We start from the raw sequence: 19398 nt of genomic DNA, 5'->3' as shown, positions 1-19398 counted from the left end.
AACATAAGTTCTAATTAATAGTTATACTAGTTGGCATTATAGTCGTTCTTTTTTGCTTTTTCTCTGATTGTAAGTCTCTTCTGACTCTTAAGTCAATCAAATGGGTTCTCTACATATGAGGAAGCTCAGAGAGGAAAATAGGATGAGTAGGGTAAGAAGACATTCACACATAGAATTAGTGGAAGCCTTACCAGTAACAAAACTAGTGAAATTAGAGCTAATTAATTAGCAGCCAGGAAAATTTCATTTTGTGTTGTCATTAACTGGTCAACTAGGGTAACTAGGCTTACAAACAATAGAAAGAAAGAGTAGAAAATCTATTGGTTCTGCCAGCTTCTCCTGCTTGTTATCAGCGCAATTTTCTCCTAGTTTATGAAACAATAACAGTTTGGTATTAGAATTTAAATGCCATCAATATAAGATATGGAGATATGTGAAGCCTACTACACTTTCTTCGTAAACTAGTACTATAGCATCATAAATCCCACAGTAGAATGATTCATTTGAAAGACAAAATTCATGCAGAGTACACTATTTGTTTAAACTTCAAAAAAATCAAAAAAGATTGCTATATCTTGTTAGATATGTTATGAGCCCAAAGATATGTTATGAATCCCAAAGCCAGCCAGGCTATCCCTCTGCATTTCTTTGTCCTAACACAGGCTTTTGTCCACCAGCATCCCCGTCGGCCCCTATACAGAAGAGAACACCGTCTGTTCATCAAGAGCCCCACGCCGCAGACACACGGCGCGGAGTTAGAGCTCAACGATGAAGCTGGAGGAGAGGCAGGGATCTCCCAGTTGTGTCTGGCCTGGTGGGATTCTAGAGAAGCTATTTCTTTAGGAAGCGTCCCTTTCTTCAGACAGACTGGGGCATTTCCAGTGGCTGGCCACAGTGCCCCGAAAAGGTGGACTCAGATGGACTTGGGCATCAAGGAAGGTCCTGTGGGGGGCTCACGGGCTGTTCTTCCGTGTTTCGAACATACAAATCAAGGTGGGGGCAGGCCACCACTAGTGCAGGGCCGACCAGAAGGCACGTCAACAAAGTGTCCCCTCCCTAACCCCTGCAGCCCCTTCTAACAAAAGGAAGACCAAAAGGAAGATGTCCAGGGAAGCCTCATCTAAAAGGTGGAGGAGCAACATTCCTCGGTGCAAGTGTCCTGGCCGTGGCTGCAGCGGGAGGACCACACCATGCCACCCCCTGGCTGGGTGTCATGATGAAATTTGGACATTATACCAGAAGCCAAAGGGTCACTCCACCAAACCCTCAAGAAAAGGATGAGGGACGAAGCATGTGTGCCCTCGAAGCCCCAATCTTCTGGTGCTCCAGTCTTCAAAACTTACACAAGCTGCCTCTTACATGTCTCCTTTAGTTGTCACCTTGGGACAAGGACCTCTGAGCACCTGACTGAGGAAACAGAAAGGCCGCTGCCACAATCATCCTACTGAGCCCTCTCCCCTCCCCTCAAAAAGGGCCAGCAGCCCCCTTCCCTTGAAAGGGCTTTTCTTTAGAAAGGGCGGCCTGGACTTAGCATGACAGGGGAATGCAGTTTAGAGACACCTGGGACCACGGGGTGCTTTCAAAGCCTCTCCCCGCCCTTCCAGGTCTTGTCTGGTGGGGTTTTCAATATTAACGCCGCACAGAGAAATAACACCCAGTGTCAGGATGAAGTGTTCTTACGTGCACAGGGTCAGATGGAGGGTTGAGGCCCCGAGCGTGGTCCAGTGTCACGGGAGTGGGGGCGGGGCGGGGGGCTGGCCGTGAAGAAACAAGAGGAGGAGGGGCAAGGCTCAGTACTGGATCCTGCTGACTACACACACACACCCACACCCCCCCACACACACACACACCCACACACACACTTATAATCTTTAGCTGCCCCATGAACTTTTTGTGAACTGTTTTTTTTTTTTTTTAAATGGTCTTACTCTTTTTTTTTTTTTTTTAAATTTTTATTTATTTATTTATTTATTCATTTATTTATGGCTGTGTTGGCTCTTCGTTTCTGTGCGAGGGCTTTCTCTAGTTGTGGCAAGCGGGGGCCACTCCTCATCGCGGTGCACGGGCCTCTCGTTGCGGAGCACAGGCTCCAGACGCGCAGGCCCAGTATTTGTGGCTCACGGGGCTAGTTGCTCCGCGGCATGTGGGATCTTCCCAGACCAGGGCTCGAACCCCTGTCCCCTGCATTGGCAGGCAGACTCTCAACCACTACGCCACCAGGGAAGCCCCTGAACTGTTTAAAACTGGAGGTCTGTTGAACAAACAGCGGCGCCACTGCCAGCCATAATTTCATTGCAACGAGCTAAAGACTGTTAACTCTTCAGGTTCCAGGCCAAAGATGGACCTGAGCGGAAAGGGCCAAGGAGCCGGGGGCCCTGCCTGGCGTGAGGCCCTTCTCCAGAGTGACAGCCCAAATCCTGGGCAGGAACACCCTCATCCTGGGCAAAGGCCGTACTGCGTACACCCCACCATCACTGAGAAACGGGCCCACCCCCCATCTCTCTGGGATGTAGAACTAACTAAGGGGATCTTGGGCACAAGGGACACAGAGATAGGGTCAGAGACACCGCCACACTCACCCCATTCCTCTTCTAAAAGCGGCTATTGAAATAGTTGGGGGTCTTTCTTACTTTCTTCTTCTTCTTTTTTTTTTAACCTCCAAGGAAAAGTTCTTCAAAAGTGACTTCCCTCACCCTTGGCTGTGGGTCACGCTGCAGGGGGCAAATGACATGATTTAGATGACAGACAGAGCAGGCGCTTTGCTGCTGTATATAAGAGGCTCATCTGCCCCTATTTCTCAACGACCCCCCCCACTTTTCTTCCACAGGTGGGTGATGCTTCTGGAAGTGCCAAGATGTGTGAAGTCAGTCATGAAAAGCACTTTACAAGCACCAACCTGTTTCCAGTGGGAGCTGCTAAGCTACACCTTGGCTCTGGGTTTTAACCCTTTTTTCCAGCAGTGGAGAGAAGGGGGCAAGGATGTGGGATAGGGATGAAGAGGGAAGGTGGCCAAGAGAAGGGGTCAGCCAGGGAGACGGAGGAGGGTCTGGTTTCTGAAGAACAGACCAGGAATTGTGGTGGCTGCCCGCTGAACACCCAGTTCTGGGAGAGACCCGGCTTGCAAAACGCAGACTCGCCGCGTGGTCTCCGGCTTTCGGTCTGGCCCTAGGGCCAAGCACAGGAGAGCTTGAGTCTCCCTCGACAGACTTGGGCAGTCATCTGGTCTGGGAGCCAAGAGTTATGATTAGCATCCGAGCTTGGCCTGGACGCTGGGGAGAAGAGCCTGATTGGCAGAAAGAGGTCAGAGGGACCAAGATTAGGAGCTGTCCCCCCAACCTCGGCATCCCTGAGTGAGGGCACCTTGGCCCTCTGTGAAAAAACACGAGGGGGCACACGGGTCCCCAGCTGCACCCACCACCGTTCTGCCGATTCCTGCCATGAAGACACCATTATGGAATGAGGAGAAGGAGAGAACGTTTGTTTTGTTTTTTTTCTTTAAAGGCGACTTCCCTTGGCAGGCAACAAACAGATTGCAAAGGAAGGAGCAGTGGCAGTGAGAGGCTGGCGTGAGCGCAGGGAGGAAGGCAGCACCAGGCCACTCCTGCCACCTCTCCTTTCTCTCCACCCCAGCTCCTCCTGGCACCGGGCCACTTTCCACTGCCTCCGCCCTTGAGGCGCTGATGGATTGGTTCAAGTCTGCACAGCACGCTTGTCAAGTGACAGCGACGGAATGGGAAGCAGCGCCACCAAACCATCCCAACTCCACTCCAATACTAACGGTGCCCCTTCCTAGGGCCTCACTCTCTAGGCACCCCATGCCGCATCAGGCACTTATCCAGTTAGTGACCAAGAAGACCTGGACGGGTTTTGGGGACTTTCCGGCTCAGAAGGCCGGGCAGACGGCAGGGCTCCCAGTCAGCATGCCATGTGCCATGGTCCTCCGTAGGCTGGGGACCTCTTCGGGGAAGGGGTGTCTCTCACTGCACGGGCATGGCTGGTTCTCTGTGGAGGACACGCACGCGCGCGCGCAGTCACCACAGCCTCCCGGCTCCCACTCTCATCCACGGCGTGTCTCTGGGCAGGTGGCCGGACCTCTTCAACTTTGGCCCCCTCATCTGTAAATCTTTGGCACCGTGTTTTCCAGAGGATTAAACTGCACTATGGACTTGAGTTCTGCCTGGCAATAGCTGGTGCAGGCCACATCTAACCCATTAAGCAGCATCTGACTCCACTAAACATTCTACGTAACAAACAAACCCCAGAATGGCTACATAGTTTCCTTGCGGCAGAGGGAAGGCTGAGGCAGGGACACAGAGGGGGCCAGGGAGGGGTGACCTTCTGCAGAGTGTGTGGCTTTCATGGACGCCCAAAACTGATGGCACGGGAGCCCTTCCTGGGACTGCTCCAAGCGCAGACTGAGTCACACACAGGCACTTCTCTACTGGCGTCAAGGAAGGGAGGGATGAAGAAGTTCCTATTTTAGCACTGGGGGCCGCGAGGAGGTGGGAGATGAGAAAAAGCGGTCCAGGGTGTGCAGCGTTGGGGCAAGTCCTCCTGGGATGTTTTCCCCAGTATGTGTAGCAGTGGGGAGAGGGGAACCCCAAGGATGCACCCAGGTCGGGGGGAGGGTCGCAGGCTTCCTGGGGTGTGGCTGAAGGAGGTCGCCTGACTGGGTCCTGCAGCCGGGCATGGGTGCTGGGGGGGAGTGGGGGGTGGGAGGAGTGATCCAGCCTGCCCAGGCGCTGTCTCTTGGCACACTCCAAGTCATGGCTGTCGCCGCCTCCAGAGGCGTCCCCACTCACGACCCAAGTTTTGCATTAGTAACAGATCTGCGGAGCAGGAGTGCGGGTGTGACGGGGTGGGGGACGGGAAACTCACGCGGCTGGCCCTGACCTTTTGAGCAACCAGAACCTTCCCTGCCTCCTCCCAGGGCGCCAGGATAGCGCCGCGAGCCACTCGGGTCAGTCGGGAGTGAACTTGGCCCGCAGCGGCGGCGGCGAGTGGGGGAGGGGCGCCCCCTCGCCCCCTCCCCCGCCTCAGCCCCGAGCACGGATCGGTCGGCAACAAAGGGATTTTCTCTCCCACCACACACACCCGCGCTGCCGCAGGCTCCTCGCCCCTCCTACGCCAGGTCCGCGCGCGCGGGGCCGACCCCGCACACGCACCCCCCGCCCGACCTTCCAGGACCCCCGGCTCTCTCGGCCAGCCCCCGACCCCAGCTCACCCCGCCCTCGCGCTCCTCTGGGATCCCCCTTCCCAGGCGCCTGCCGCTGAATCTCTGACAAAAAGCAACTTTGGGTGGGCGCACGGAGAACCCAGGATGTGCGGCGGCGCGCCCCAGGGGAGTGGGCACTGACTGGAGACCGCTCCGGCCCATCGTCCTGCGCTCCCTTCGGCCAGTCTGGAGTGTTCTCTCCGTGGACGCCTCCCCCACCTTCCCCGATTCAAAGATGCAAGCCAGGTGTAGCCAACTGTAAAAGGGGGCTCGGGGGCTTGGGGAGGGGGGCACCAGCAAGGATCGACCGGGAGAGCCGCTGCCAAACCGGGGCTGCCCGCCACACACCCCCTTTCCCAAAAGCAGAGCCGTGGCCCCCCGTCAGCTCTTGGACCAACCTCAGACACTTCCCCTTCCCCCCGCCAACCCGCCCCCCCCCACGCCAGGCCTCGGCTTTTTGTTCCTTTCACTTTCTTTCACGGTTGTGCCACACACAACCACGCGTGTATGCAAGAGGGGGCCCCATTTGGAAGCTGGTGTCCCTCAACAGGAGGCAGCAGCCCAGGACAGGAAACCGAGGTTGAATGCAATTAATCGACCTGACTCCACTCCTCCCCGCCCACCCACCCTCCACACCCCCTCGGGTCTGGTCCCTACAGGCTGGGATCCCACTTGGAGTCTACACAACCTGGAAACAAATCCAGAATAAACGATCCATAGACCACGACTCTAGAGGGGGTGTCACTGCACTGCAGCCTCCATCAGGGCTTTGTAGAAATAAAGTGAACTCACTGCAAACTCCTCCCCCCACAAGGAACAAGCTATACCAGAAAGCTATTAACGACAGCTATCATTAGTACACACAGGAAGCACAAAGGAACTTTTTACGAATAAAAGATGCATAAAACACAGGGTCCTGTGATCTGCACCCGGCTTCCCTGCTGATTGTGTGCAGCCTGGGAGTCCTGGGAAGGCTGGGGATGAGGGTCAGAGGAGGACAGGGGCTCCCACTTTCTTTACGAGGAACAATAGGAACCCCACGTCTGTTCATCTTGGAACCCGGAACACCCTCAAACAAAGCTGTGGGAAAACTGCGGTAGACGTGGGGGCCCGTGAATTCTTCTAGCTGTTCAGAGCTTAATTACTCCTCCTTGATCCGTGGGATCAGACACGACACCACCAAGGTTAAAATGCCCCAAACAGCGCCGAGCAGATGTGAGCGAGCTGGCAGACGCACAAATGAGGCCTGCCTCGGAGCACGATAACAAGTGACTAATACGTTGCATATCGTTGAAAGAAAATTATTTTTCTCTGATTTGCATTTGTTTCGGGGGAAAAAAAAGCCAACCAGAGTCCCTCTTCACAAGCACGAGTCTAATCCTGGAAATGCAGCCCGGCTGCTTTAAGAGAGCTGGAAGGAGGGAAAGACTGCCAGCGCTTTGGCGTTGCAGGCTTGTCTATCTTTCCGCCTTTCCTCCAAGGCGAAACTCGTTTTGCAAGCAACATGCCTACAGAAAATGGCACACATCATAAAAAGAGACCAATTGATAGAACTGGCACCGAAGTTCATGTATCATTCCAGAAGCATCTCCCAGCTCCCCTCTAGGGAACCCAACTAGATGTAGAAGTCCACATTATAACTCAGAGAGTAGATCTGGGGGCAGGGTGGGGCGGAGGTGGACCCATAATTTGCAGATATCCTGCAAGCTGTACACTCAGGGGCCGAAGTCACACAGAAGGGCACGATATAGAGTTAAGTCAGCTCTAAATGATCCTCCAAAGCCCGGGGGCCAGGGCTGCGGAAGCCTTCAACCTTGAGGTTGGGGGGAGTGGTGTTTACACCCAGCTTGCCCCAGGACAGCCCAGGGGCAGGCCCATCTTCTGGACCAACCTGAGGACCATCCTGAGCCCGCCAGCTTGGACCGGCCCATCGGGGTATTGCTGCCACCCACCAACTGTTCTCCCTCCCACCCTGGCGCCTCCCCGCAGTGCCTGGCAGAGGACCAGGAACTCAGAGAAGGCCGGGCTCTGGGCATTTAGTTGATTAAGTCACAGAGTGGGTGGCGCTGTGGGCAGACCTCAAGACAGCACCGTTGGTCCTGCAGCTGAAAGGCAAGCGCGCTCTTAAAAACCGGGAAGGCAAAGGGAGGCGGGTGATCAAAAGCCGACTTGCACCCCTCCCCACCCCCATTCACCCCCCCTTCGGGTCCTGAACCTACCCACTTGTGTTTCCAATCCAGGAAACAGGGCCGAGGGCATAGAACACAGCGGCCGCCCGTCTCTTGAACTTGTCTGAATAACAGGGCCATTTCAGAGGAAGAACAACGGCCTTCAGAGCCTCTGCAATTTCCAGAAAGCCTTCAGTTAATAATACATTCTTTCCAACAGGCTTGCTTTAGGGCGGAAAGTTATTTTCCCAAATCTTAACAACCCGGTCACAAGCCACTGAGGCCCCAGGTCAACAGATCCCGGCCAAACCCCTCCAGACAGTTGACACTCATGACCCCGCAGGCCTTCTCCTGCCACCTCTGCCTAACAAGTTCCCTAAACCACAACACACCAACCAGCGCGCACGTCCACCACGATCCCAGGAGCCAGAAAGATGCGTGTCGCGGGGGGCGGGTGCCGCCGCCGAGGGCTCTCTCGCAGCGCATCCGAGGGCTCCCGGGCCAGCAAGGGGCGGCCACCTCTGCAGCTCTCCGCGGGCCTGCACAGTGCGCGCTCTGTGTGAGCGCCGAGGAGGCACAGCGCTGCTCGTGCGCCAACAGCTGTCACATTATTTGCACTCGCTGTAAACAGCCTTCACACTCCCCCCTTACCACACAGTTAAGGCCAGACTAACAATCCAGTTAGAGATCAAACCAACAACAGCAGCATTGTGTCTGCCTTCGCACCAAGCCCAGCAGCTGGCAGGTTTCTCCGGAACAAGAGACCCCCCTCCCCCCACCCCTCCAGGCTCCAGCCAAGGCTAGCCGAGGCAGCAATGCGTGTGTCGCTGCTGATTGTTAAAGCAAGACAACACAGCCATTTCGCGCAGAGTTCTGTGCGGTTCATCAGCTCTCCCAGAGTTTCCTCCTCCCAGGCCCCCTCCCCCATTTCCTCAGCTGGGAATAAAGGTTGTTCAGACTCCCAGGGTCGGTTTCTCTGCTCAGCAAAGTGTGGGTCGGCCCGCCCCGGCCAGGCCTGGGGTCCTGCAGCCCTCTCTACCGTGGTCCCAGAGGCTAGGCAGCCCGGCACTTTCTGCAGCCCAAAGCCTCGTGTGTTTCGGAAAACCGTCCAACTCCCTGAATCCTTCCTGGTCGCCCCACTGACCAAAATGTCTCCTTTTATGATTTTTGGTTAAGTCGAACATTTCCATAATCGTCATTATTAGCGCAAATTACATGCCTAATCGGTCCTTAAATAGATTTTAATTAAATAATCATACAAGGCTCATTTTATGACTTAAGAAAGGCATTAGTTTTCGTTATAAACTTTCCACCAGGATATAGAATACTGATAGCAGACATACACTTATTCTTTGAAAAGCACCAATAACTGATGGGCAGAGTGTTGGGAAAGCAGACCCTGCTTCACACCTTCTGGAAATCCAAGTGGAGACTAGACAGACCACATCTGCACAACTTTCCTCCGGAGAAGGGAGAGGGGATTTCTTCCTCCAAAGCATTACTTTTGTCTTCTCTTTGGGGCCAGGAGAAAGGAACCCCAAATGTTCCTTTTCCTTGCCCATCTGAAGAGATCTCTCCAGCTTAGAAGTCTCTTCTAGAGACCACTCCTCGCCACCCCCATCTGTTTTCCACCCCTCAGTCTGCTGAGAGCCGTGGTGGAAAGCAGGCAGGCTGTGCTTGTTAAATGCTGTGTAAAATGCTGTTAATAAAATAATAAATACAAAGGATGGAGGCTGCTGGTTCCATGGGTGTTTTGACTGGAAATGCCTTGGCACTTGTCATGTGTTTATGGGAGGGCAGACAACTCTAGGATTTACATAGTTTGGACATCTCTGTACTTCATTTATTCTTTCCTAATTGACGTAGGCCTAGAGCTATTTCAAGTTTGCATTTGTACAGAACTGTTAAATGCCTAAGAGTTTCTCCAATTAAACCAAGTTTTAAATCAGACCCAAGGCTGGAACGTACTCTCGGCCTCGCCCCACTCCACCCTTCTGCCTCTGTGGCTGGAGAAAACAAACAGACACTCAACAACCGATCCCCTGTCCTTGCTCTCCCCACCTTCACCACCCCCACCCCCGGGGGGGCACCTAGGGCAAAGGTTAAGGTGTCTTCAGATTACAGGCAAGGCCCTGGCTACACACACTGGAAAGCACTGCAGTTGGGCGCATCCTGGGCATACTCGAACTTCTAAAATAGTGAGCTAAGATGGGGGAAAACTGCTGGCCTGGTAAAACCCACTGTTCACAAAACAATGTCAGCAAAGGCTGAAAGGCATTCTTTAGAGAGGTACCAGGGACTCATGCCTACTGAAGCTCTTTCAGCACAAAGGCTTTTAGGGGAAGAAGGGAAAAGGAGGGTGGGGGGAGGGGAGGAGAGAAAGGCAGCGCTCCTGTTTCAGAGCAGGCATCCCCAGAGAGTCAAGAACCAAGTGTAGCTTCAATCAAACGCTGACTTCCCCTCTGGGAGTCTAGTAGGAAACCTGATCACAGTAGCTTACTACCGGCCTGGATCCATACAGGTCTGGTTTTCTTCTCATGCTAGTAATTTTTTTAAATACATATCGATAGAAAAGAAGCAATCCCTGACAGACTTTTATTGAAAACCACACTGAGACCTCATAACATCCAGACTTAATCCCTATCAGACAAACCACAGCACCTCTGGCCCCTGCAGTGGGCCAGACCCTTTCACCTCTTCCCACCAGGTCTCTCCCCTCCAGCCGCTGCTGTTCCCTCTCCCCGAAAGAATGACGGGAGGACTTGCCAAAGAGCACCTAGATACCGGTTCTGGAATCAATTCCTAACCATATAAATGATCCCACTTAGGGGGAGAAAAAAAAAATCCCAGCCTTTTCATATGGATTCCTTTAAAGCCCAGAATGCAAAGAACTGTAACAAAGGGAAAGAGGAACCCACGGAGGCAGACCTGGAGGAATAGCCTCAGGAATACCCTTGGAGGGGAGCTTAACCTGAAGTTTGGTCCCCAGACACTGGCCTACGCAGGTCTTGTTGGGGGGGGGGGCGACTGGCATCTCAGGGGCAGCAGGGAACGGAGAAGCAACCTATAGGAATCTGACCAGTCATTCAAAGCAATTACTAATCCTCCGGGCCTACTATGTGCCAAGTATTCTTTGATCCTAAAGGTGGAAAATTATTCCCAGTCTTACAAATGAAGAAACTTACTGAGGCTCAGAGGCCATAAATAACCTGCCCCCAAGGTCACACAGCTAGTAAAAATGGGCCACGGTCAAACTCAGTCCTGGAGTTGAGGAGAGGAGCCAATTATTGGTCAAATTGTGCCATCCAGAATCCCCAAGAAGTTCGGAAGCCTTCCTTAGCCCTTGTACTCCAATACAGAGTAAAAGGATAGCACTTAACACGTATGAAATTCGGTCCACAAGGAGCCCGCACCCTAGTTTCTCCTACACCCAGAAATCTCTTGGTCCATGTGAAGTCTTTCGAAATTTCTGCCAACATCCTACCCATCTCCCTACACTGGAACACCCTGGTGTGAGGCCAGGGGTTCCCAACAAGGCTCCACTTTCCCCTCCTCCAGGAGCCCAGAACAGGCAGTAGGAGGTGGGTGCTACTCTTAGGTCTCTATAAAAAGTGCTGACACCTGGAACTAGAAGAAGGCTTGCCACATAAAGCAATAAATCAAATTATCTAGACAGAGCAAAAGCCCTTTGGAAAGACTGCCTACATCTACCTTTCCTAGGACTTTAATGAAAAACTCAGGGACCAAAGTGGGCTGGGGAGGCAACTGAGGGGGAAGCGGCTTGCAAGATGCTGGACCCTCCTGGACTCCTGGGGGTCCCCACAAAAAGCCAAGTCCCGAGACAAGCCGGAGGTTGGGGTTATCTCTCCTCTCCCCAACTTCTCATCCCAGCAGCGCAGGGTCAGCGCTCAACATCCCCTCCCCACCCCATCTTCAATTTCCTGCTCTGCCCCGGGCTTTCAGAAGCTCCGGGAACCATCCACACCCGATGCCACAGACGCCACAGGCTCCACGACCGAGGGCCGTCTCCAGCTCAGCTCGGTGGGAAGGGGAACGGGCAGGAGCGCCGGACACTCAGCCGCCCCTGCGGCTTCCCGGCCCCGGGCGGGTGGCTCCTCCAGTGGCCGAGGCTCCGGATGTGTGAAATGGCTCCAGGAGCGCCTGGGGCAGGCCAGGGCCTCCGCAGCGGGAGGGACCGAGGCGATGGCGGAGCCGGGTCCTCACCCCTCTAGTCAGCCAAACACGCCCCGGCGGCCCGGCAGCCCCTGGCTCGCAGCCAGTGGCTTTCTCTCTTTTTTAAACTTTCCGGCCTTGGCCATCACCGCCGATTGGGACAGGATTTCCAGCCCCCGCCTTCCCGCCTCCACACCCTCCGTGCAGGCAGGCCCTTCCAACCTCCAGGGAGGTGACCCCCGCCCCCGGGCACCGTGAGTCCCTGGCCCCGGCAGACCCTCCCCCGCCCCCGCCACTTGGGCCACCTGGAGCGAGCCGCTTCCCAAAGCGATCGTCGTGCGGCCGAGTCCGGGGCTGCTGCTGCGTCCGGGGAGGAACTCCCGCAGCCTCCAAAGGTCCAGGCCTGCCCGCAGCGGCATGCAGAACCGCCCCCTACTCTCGCTCTTTTCGAAAGACCAGACGCGGGGGCGGGGGGGGGCGGGGCGGGGGAAGTTTAAGGCCTGTCTTTAAAAAACAATTTAACTCTTCAGATGCAAGAATTTGGGTGCCCTTGGCACGGTTATGAGCGCTCGGGTAGAACAATAGAAATGGGGGGTGCCGGAAATGGTGCAGGAAGACCCCTATAACCCTATAAACCTCTCCTCCCCCCTCGCAGTTACTACTAGCATTAAAAGATCCCAGTGCCTTCAATGCAGTAGTGCCTGTTTATAACTTTTCCCTGCTGGGTCCCCATACCCTATACAAGCCCCCTCCTCACGTTTTGAAATCACCAGGGCAAAGATCGCTCCCAAATCTGTGACCTCACGGAGCTCTTGGGCCTCTCACCTGCTCTTGCCCCTGGCACCCTGACCTGACTCACCCTCTTCCCCCCAGTAGTTCCTCTGGTGTGCACCTAGACAAGAAATTTAGTTTCATTTAGCTTCCGGTCTTTAATTTTAGCAGGTCTCCTTTTTGCATGCACATCAATATGGCAATTACCATCTAAAAGCTCGCCCAGCCCCGGGTCAATGTAAATTGATCATTGTCCACCTTCCACAAAATAACACCGGGAGTCTGTGATGCATAGTGAGATTATACTGGAAACTGTCTTTTAGATCAAATTCTATTTTATGCTGTCAGGATCTTCTCCTGGCGAACTTCCCCGCTAGTCTAATCACGGGGCGCCGGAGCCCATGGGTGCTGAGGGGCGATGGCTGGCCGGGGAGACATGGTTCTAAGAAATAACAAAGTGCGGGGACGCCCCCCCCCCCCCACATTTCCAACACCCTCGACTAGGGGCCGGCGGAAATGAGCCTGCGCTGGGAAAGGGGACCTTCTTACAGAAACGTTGCGGGGGGAAGAGCTCGTTGGTTAATTCCCATCCAACAGAAAGTCAGCTATCCCTTCCAGAGGAACACATGGGGGGCAACCAGCGAAAGCCGTCGGGCCGGGCTGGAGGTTGGGAGACGTCCACGGCCAAGTGCTCGGGGCACAGGCGGCTTGGCTGCCACGGGGGTGGCCTGAGAAGACCTTCCACTCCTGCCCCGGCTGCTTCTCAAGCCAGCGCCACCATCTAGGCCCCGGCAGCGCAGCCAGCCTTGCAAACAGACGGAATCCTGCCGGCCGGTCGGGCCGGGCCCCCTGACTGGGCGAGGCCCCTCCAGGCCCGAACCGTGTGAGCCGAGGGCTGGAGGCCTCCAGCCAGGAGAAGGTCCTCCCGCCCCCGCGCGGCCCCCGGGGCACGGGTGTGACCCTGGAGCTTAACAAAGGGCCTTCAGAGCTCCTCGGGCGGGCGGGGGAGCGGTGGGGCCAGCGGGGAGAGGGGCGGTACGGCGGCCCAAGTGAGGCCCCCCGCCCCGCCGGGCTGGGTCTGCCGGGCCCGCCGCCCTCGAGGAAACCACCGAGGTGGCATTGCCGGGGCTGCTGGGCACTCCCGAGGACCATCCTGGGGTTCGGGCGGCTCGGAGGCCGGCGAGCCTCCTGCCCAGCCCCGTGGGCCCGGCTGTCGTGCCCGACCCAGCGCGGGCTCCACCCGAGTGCGGTCTTCCCAATAAAAGCTGGAATTCCCGGCTGGGCTCAGACAAAGAGGGGCCGCGGCAAATCGACGCCGCGGGCAAACCAAACCCAAGGCGAGTTTATGCGCGCGTCTGGGGTCACAGAGGCGCCTGCTAATCCTCCCTGCGCTGGCCGTCCCCGCGCGGTCTCCTCAAGGGGGAAAAAAAAAGGGAAAGAAAGCATACCTCCCCTTGATTCCGCCCAGAGGCCGAGCTTCGCACTTCTTTCGGTTCAGTCTCTCTCAGTTCACTAGGCCCTGCGCCACCTTAGCAAACAGGGCTTAGAGGAGCGCAACATCCCTTGCTTCCGACCCAGAATGCAAAGCTACTCCTCTTTTTCCTCCACCATCCATCCTCTCAGGGTCCAGAACTCAAAAATCTTTCAGAAATCCTCCTACCTGCTCAAGACATACACTCTTCCCCACTCTAGATGCGAAGAAACTATAACCAGAAGCAATCTTAGTAACCAAGGGCCATCCACCCTTAGCTAGGCACCGTCGCCCTCAGTTTCCCTCTAGCCGAAGACACAGTATTTCCCAGTGAATGAGTGTGCGAATGTGGTTGTGTGGCCCACACTTCCGTGCCCTGCTCTGTCTCACCGGGCAGGAAAATCTTCATCAGGCATGGAGGAGTTTTTGTCATTCAGCCTGTGTATCTAAGCATGGATGTATGCATGTGAATGCTTTTTGTGTTTCCAAGTGACCCTCTTCACACCTTTAAATGGGCTTTTGTCTCTCGAACGAACTTACAGAAATTCTGCTCCAGTTTCCAGCTCAACAAAGTCTGGGATTTTCTCCTAGAATTTCGCTCTAGGTCTCAGTATTTGCATACCCATGTTTACATTCCTCGCGGCCAGTTCTTTCTCTCTTCTGTATCTCTTGTTCCATGTGGGCACCAGAGCCCAAGTGTCTTGATTTGTCTCAGCACATGTCATTCAGGCGCACTTCTTAATCTGTGCATTTCTGTCTAACACGTACACCTCCCCACGACTTACATTCTTGCTTTGTCTATAATGGGGCTCGTTCCCAGACCAATATGGGTTTGCAGTTTAATGTAACTAGAGGATCCCCTAAGACTCCAAACCCTAAAAGGAAGAGGAGGGGGAAGGAGAGAGGAGTGTGACTAATGATTCATTTCTCTATAGGGTAACCCACCCACCAATTTCTACCTCAGGGAAAGAACGAGACCAATGCCTGCGGAGTTGTATTCAATTTTTAGACCCATTCAATGTTGACCCCATGGATGTGTATACAAATGATCGATCTTGTACACATCACTGTCCAACTCCTGTTTGGAGGCTGCCTCCCTGCACATATCTTATTTGAACTCTCCACAAGTTCATGGTTAAAAGTGTTTTTATTTACATAGACAACTCAAGGACCCCTTTGCTCTCTCCGACGCATACCTGTACGCATTGGCCAGGCATTTCAGGCTTGGGTCTTTGGTAGGCAACACTCTCGGTCAGAGGCCCCACTGACTAAAGCTCTGAGCAGACCTTCACATACTGGGCCGCTGGGAACGGTAAGGTCTAACCTCTGCATCTCCCCAACTCAGTTCCTTAAGTGAGGGTGCCCACTGTGTGTGTTCACACCTTCCCCATTGAGAAGTATCGGGTCAAATTAGATCACCTAGCAGCTGCGTTTGGTTCGTCGAAGAATCGAGCCCAATGTACCAGGATGTGAGACTGCATACACAGAAGAGAAAGGAAAACCCCAAGCCCAGACTCCCGCCTCCTCTCCCCAGGGAGCTACTTTGCCTCCAGAAATTTCTACTACACTCCCCACCCCCACTCTCCCTATCGTCTTTAAAGGGTTAAGAGAAACCCTCGCAGCCTTCCCTCCACCCTGGTCGCTGGGCCCGAAGGCTCGCTCGCTCACGGGAGTCTGCCGCCGCCTCCGCGGCCCGCCCCCCCCTTCCTGTCCCTCAGGCGGGAGGGAGCCTGCATGCCTGTCTAGACCCATCTCTCACAGGCACACCAACAACACCCGCGAGAGCGCGGAGACCCTACCCAGGTCCCCCTGCCTGCACGGTTCCCGGTGGACAGAACGCTGGAGCGTGAGACCGCGCCTGCAGGGTCGGGGTGGGACTCTACGGGCTCGGGCTGCCCCGAGCGCACAGCGGGTCCGCCCTGGCCCCGGCCCACAGCGCTCCCGCCAGCCCGGCTGCCGGGGCACAGTCACAGTTCTGTGCGCTGGGCAGTCCTATTTTTATCTTGTCTAATCCCAAACTGGGTGGGGAGCACAGACGTCGTGCTTAGAGAACAAGAGATAGGCGAGGGAGGTGGGGAGGAGCAGCCAGGCAGCGACGCGAGCGGGAGCGAGTTAAAGACACGGTCGAGGCGACCGAGAGCAGGAAGAAAGAGCGGGCTGCGCGGGCCTCGAGGCGCCGCACGCAACGCGCCGCCCGGCCAAGTTACACTCGCCTCCCGGTCGCCCCTCGCCGCCCATCCCTCCCCACTTCCCAGAGGCGCTCTCCGCAGCCCGGGCCGCGGGGCCCCGGCCTCTGTGGGAGGCACAGGCCCGGCCGGCCCTGCAAAGGGCTGGAGAGAATCGCTAATGAGCTGTGCGGCCCATTGATCCGGAGAACACTTCCCAATTAGCTCTCAGTCACCTACTGGTGACAGCGCCTCAAAGGACAGCGCTGGGGCCGTCCGAGCCCCAACCCCGACCTGCCCGTGGAGCGCCTGGCGCCCGAACCCCGCGCGCCCCCCCCCACTACCCCAGGCAATCCCGGTGAGTGGCGGCGTAAACCCGCACACTAAAGGCCAGCCTCGGGTTAAACCTGGACGGCATATTAATCACCGCCATCTCCCCGCTTCCTCCTCGCGGTGAAATCATGCCCAAAATAAACACGGGAACCAACACTGCAAAGCCCAGACCAGATAACAGGTCGGGGGTGGAGTGGGAAGGGTCGAGAAGCAAATGTATTTTCCAAGTGTCCACGTACAGGAGTCTCGGAGGCCGACAATTAAAATGACTTCCACACAAGCAATTCTGTTGGCCAAACCGAATCCAACACCTCGTAAGGATTGATTTCGGCCCGCGGTGTCCGTTTCCAGTGCCACAGGAAGTGTCAGATGGCTACAAATACCCAAGTCTGTCTGCGTTCACCACCCACCACCTTCTGGGGTGGGCCATTTCCTCCTCGTTTTTATTCCCAAGTCATTTTAAGGATTTTTCTTCAGAGACTACCCCTAGAATCAAATACCACTACCCCTCCTCTGGCCTTCTCTCAAAAAAGAAACAAACAAACAAAAAAACCCAGCTAAAACCCTGAGCTGTCTACTCTAGACACAAGAGGCTGTACGAATACCTATTTGAAGCGCGCTGGTTTCTTTTTTTAAGGTTTGTTTTTAAATACACATAACCCTCCCCCCTCCTTCGCTCTCCCATCCCCGCAACCCCCCAACCCTTTAGACGCCGGCGGCACGCGCCCTCGCGCGCGGGCACTCACAGCCTCTGGCTGGAGATCGCGGACTTTCTGGAGAAGATTCATTAACTGCAAATTAAGCCTCGCCCCGGCTTCGGCCTACACGCGGCCAGGCTCAGCCGTCTCAGGGACCCGGGGACGTGCCCACTCGAGAGTGCAGGCGGCGGGAAGCCCGTCGGGACCACGCGTGCCTCGAGCCGCCCTACTCCGCACACGGCGCCCCGGGGCTTGCTTGGTCAACAGCAGGAGCACGTCGCCGCCGCCCCGAGCCCCCTAGTTGGCGGAGGCTCTGCAGCGCAGCCGCCCGCCTGCTCCGAGCGCGGGCCCCGCGGCGCAGCGCAGCCTCGCCCTCCCCGCCTCGGCCGAGGATCGCGCCCGGGTGCGCAAGTTCCTCTTCGCCCTCAGCCTCTGCGCCGCACGCCCTCCGAGTGGGACCAACTTCCTCCGGCCGCAGACTCGCACACGCCCTACAGGGCTTTCCACCAGACTCCACGCTACCCAGAGGAGGACCCAGGTCTCGCCCCCCCGCCCGCCGCCGCCCCCGCCCCCGCACGATCTACCCCAACCCCTAGGGGTAGATCTTAAACTTAAAACCAACTTAAAACCAACCCCACGACGTCGTGGGGAAGGTGCGGGTGGACCAGGGTGGCAGATTAAAATGTTTAAAGAACATTTACAAAACAAAGCGTCTGACCTGACTGGCTGGCTGGCGGGCGGGCCGAGTCGGAACCCCTCGCTCTGCTCGATTTCCTAGTATTTTTTTTAAATCCATGTGATTCACGCTTTGGAGCAATCCAAAAAAAAAACAAAAAACCGGGATTCCCCTCCCGAGTCGCGCGGCAGCGGCGGCAGGTCGAGCTCGGCTCGGCCCGGGGCGCCCGCCACACACACCCTCGCGCACGCACACGCCGTCGTTCCACGAGCAAGAACGAGCTGCCCCCGGAGAGGTGAGACGAGGCAGCGGCGGCTGGAGGTTTTTACAGTTCTTTCCCGAGTCGAAAAAGAAAGCAGACGGGAACCCGCCGCCCTCCCCTTCCTGCTAGCGAGCTAACGCCGAGCCGAGCTTCCCAGCTTCCAGGCCAGCTCACCCCCCCGCCCGACTCGCGGCACTCAGCGACGACCGCGCTCCCGCGCACACAGACACACACTGCCTGCAAACTTCCAATCCGCGAACTCCCTGCTCTCCTCTCAGCCCCCAGGGGGGCGGCAGCCCCCCACCCCCGCCGCGCCCCTCCCTCCCCGAAGCCCACGCCGGGCCGCTTAGGTTGGCTGCATTTTTAATAACTTACAGCTAGGAAGTAAAAACGAAAGCGAGCAAAGCAGCCAAAGTGAAGCGCGAGGCACAAGCTTCGAGGGGTACGCCAGAGAGTCAGAGGAGCCACCCGCCGCTAGTCTGGGCCCCGAGGGAGGGGGCCGACTGCAGCCCGCCGCACGCACGCCCGCCAGCCCGCGCGGCCTCCGCGGGGAAAGGTGTTCCGGGCACTGACCTGAAATCCCCAGCCGGGGAGTAAGCAGGGAGCCTGCGATCCGGCGCTTTGAAGTTTTCCCCGGAGCAGAGTCGAGGCGGCGAGGAGGAGCGACGGGAGGTGGGGTGGGTGGGGAGAGGTGTGCGGGGTTGGAGGAAAGTGGGGTGGCGACCTTGGCGATGGGAGAAGGGCCCGGGCCGGGGAAGCGCGGCGAACAGCAAAGTTTGCCGTCCCCCGCTGCCCGCAACCCGCTCGCGGGGCCGCGCTCGCTCGCCTCCCTCGCCGTCTGCTGCCAGCCGGCTGCCCTCGGGGTCGGCCACGCCGAGGGGTGGGCTCTGGGCCGGGTGGGGGCGGGGGCGGGCTCAAAGCCTCCGGGCAGGTGGCGACAGCCCCGCGCGATCCTCCGGGCTCCGGCGGCTGGGCCGGGCTCAGCAGCTCTCGCGTCGCCGCTGCTGCCGCCCGCGCTCGGGCAGGAGCCCCAGCGCCATGCTGACGATTAGCCGCGAGCGCCCGCTCGGGCTGGGTGTGTATGTGTGTGTGAGTGTGTTGGCCAAGTCTTCCCTGCGCGGCGACAGCGCGGCTTGGGCTCCCCGCCCGGCAGCTCGCGGGCTCCCCCTCCGCCGCCGCTGCCGCCTCGCTCCCGCTCTCGGTCGCGGTCTGGGCTCCGGCGCGTCTTCCCCGCTGCCGCCGAGCTCGGTCCGCGTTCATCAAGGAGCGTAGCTCTGCCTCCCCTCGCCGCTGGGAGCCCAGGTTCCGTCTGCCGCCGCACGCCGCGATCCCAACGCGTCCCCCCTCCCTGGTTCCCTCCTCTTCCTCCTCCCCCTCCCTCCGCCCTCTCGCCCGCCCGCCCGCCCGGCCTCCCTCCCTCCCTCCCAGCAGCCGCCTCCCCTCCCCCCGCAGGCGCAGCGCTCGGG

At 57.0% G+C, this 19398-nt stretch overlaps 1 protein-coding gene across 3 annotated transcripts; it reads right to left on the bottom strand.

Moving 5' to 3' along the window:
* Positions 1 to 516: 516 nt before the first annotated feature.
* On the bottom strand, positions 517 to 19227 carry LOC309797679 (uncharacterized protein). Of its 3 annotated transcripts, none has more exons than XM_082646129.1 (4): positions 18506 to 19227; positions 17713 to 17768; positions 1681 to 1810; positions 517 to 1407 (listed from the first exon to the last, which is right to left on the bottom strand). In XM_082646129.1, exons 1-4 carry the CDS (start codon positions 19190 to 19192, stop codon positions 1369 to 1371), a joined length of 912 nt encoding a protein of 303 aa, XP_082502255.1. In that variant the 5' UTR covers positions 19193 to 19227; the 3' UTR covers positions 517 to 1368. The 3 variants fall into 3 exon arrangements, 2 of the variants coding, with proteins under 2 accessions (XP_082502255.1, XP_082502256.1); XR_014292774.1 differs by lacking the exon at positions 517 to 1407 and adding an exon at positions 2631 to 2711 and having other exon boundaries at positions 1700 to 1810; XM_082646130.1 differs by lacking the exons at positions 517 to 1407; positions 17713 to 17768 and adding an exon at positions 2631 to 2711 and having other exon boundaries at positions 1700 to 1810.
* Positions 19228 to 19398: the final 171 nt, after the last annotated feature.

Source organism: Mesoplodon mirus (genome assembly GCF_964341445.2).
Source record: "Mesoplodon mirus genome assembly, contig: HAP1_SCAFFOLD_871, whole genome shotgun sequence".
Taxonomy (NCBI): Eukaryota; Metazoa; Chordata; class Mammalia; order Artiodactyla; family Ziphiidae; genus Mesoplodon; species Mesoplodon mirus.
Note: the sequence above shows the minus strand (reverse complement) of the source record. Positions and strands in the feature narration are given on the sequence as shown.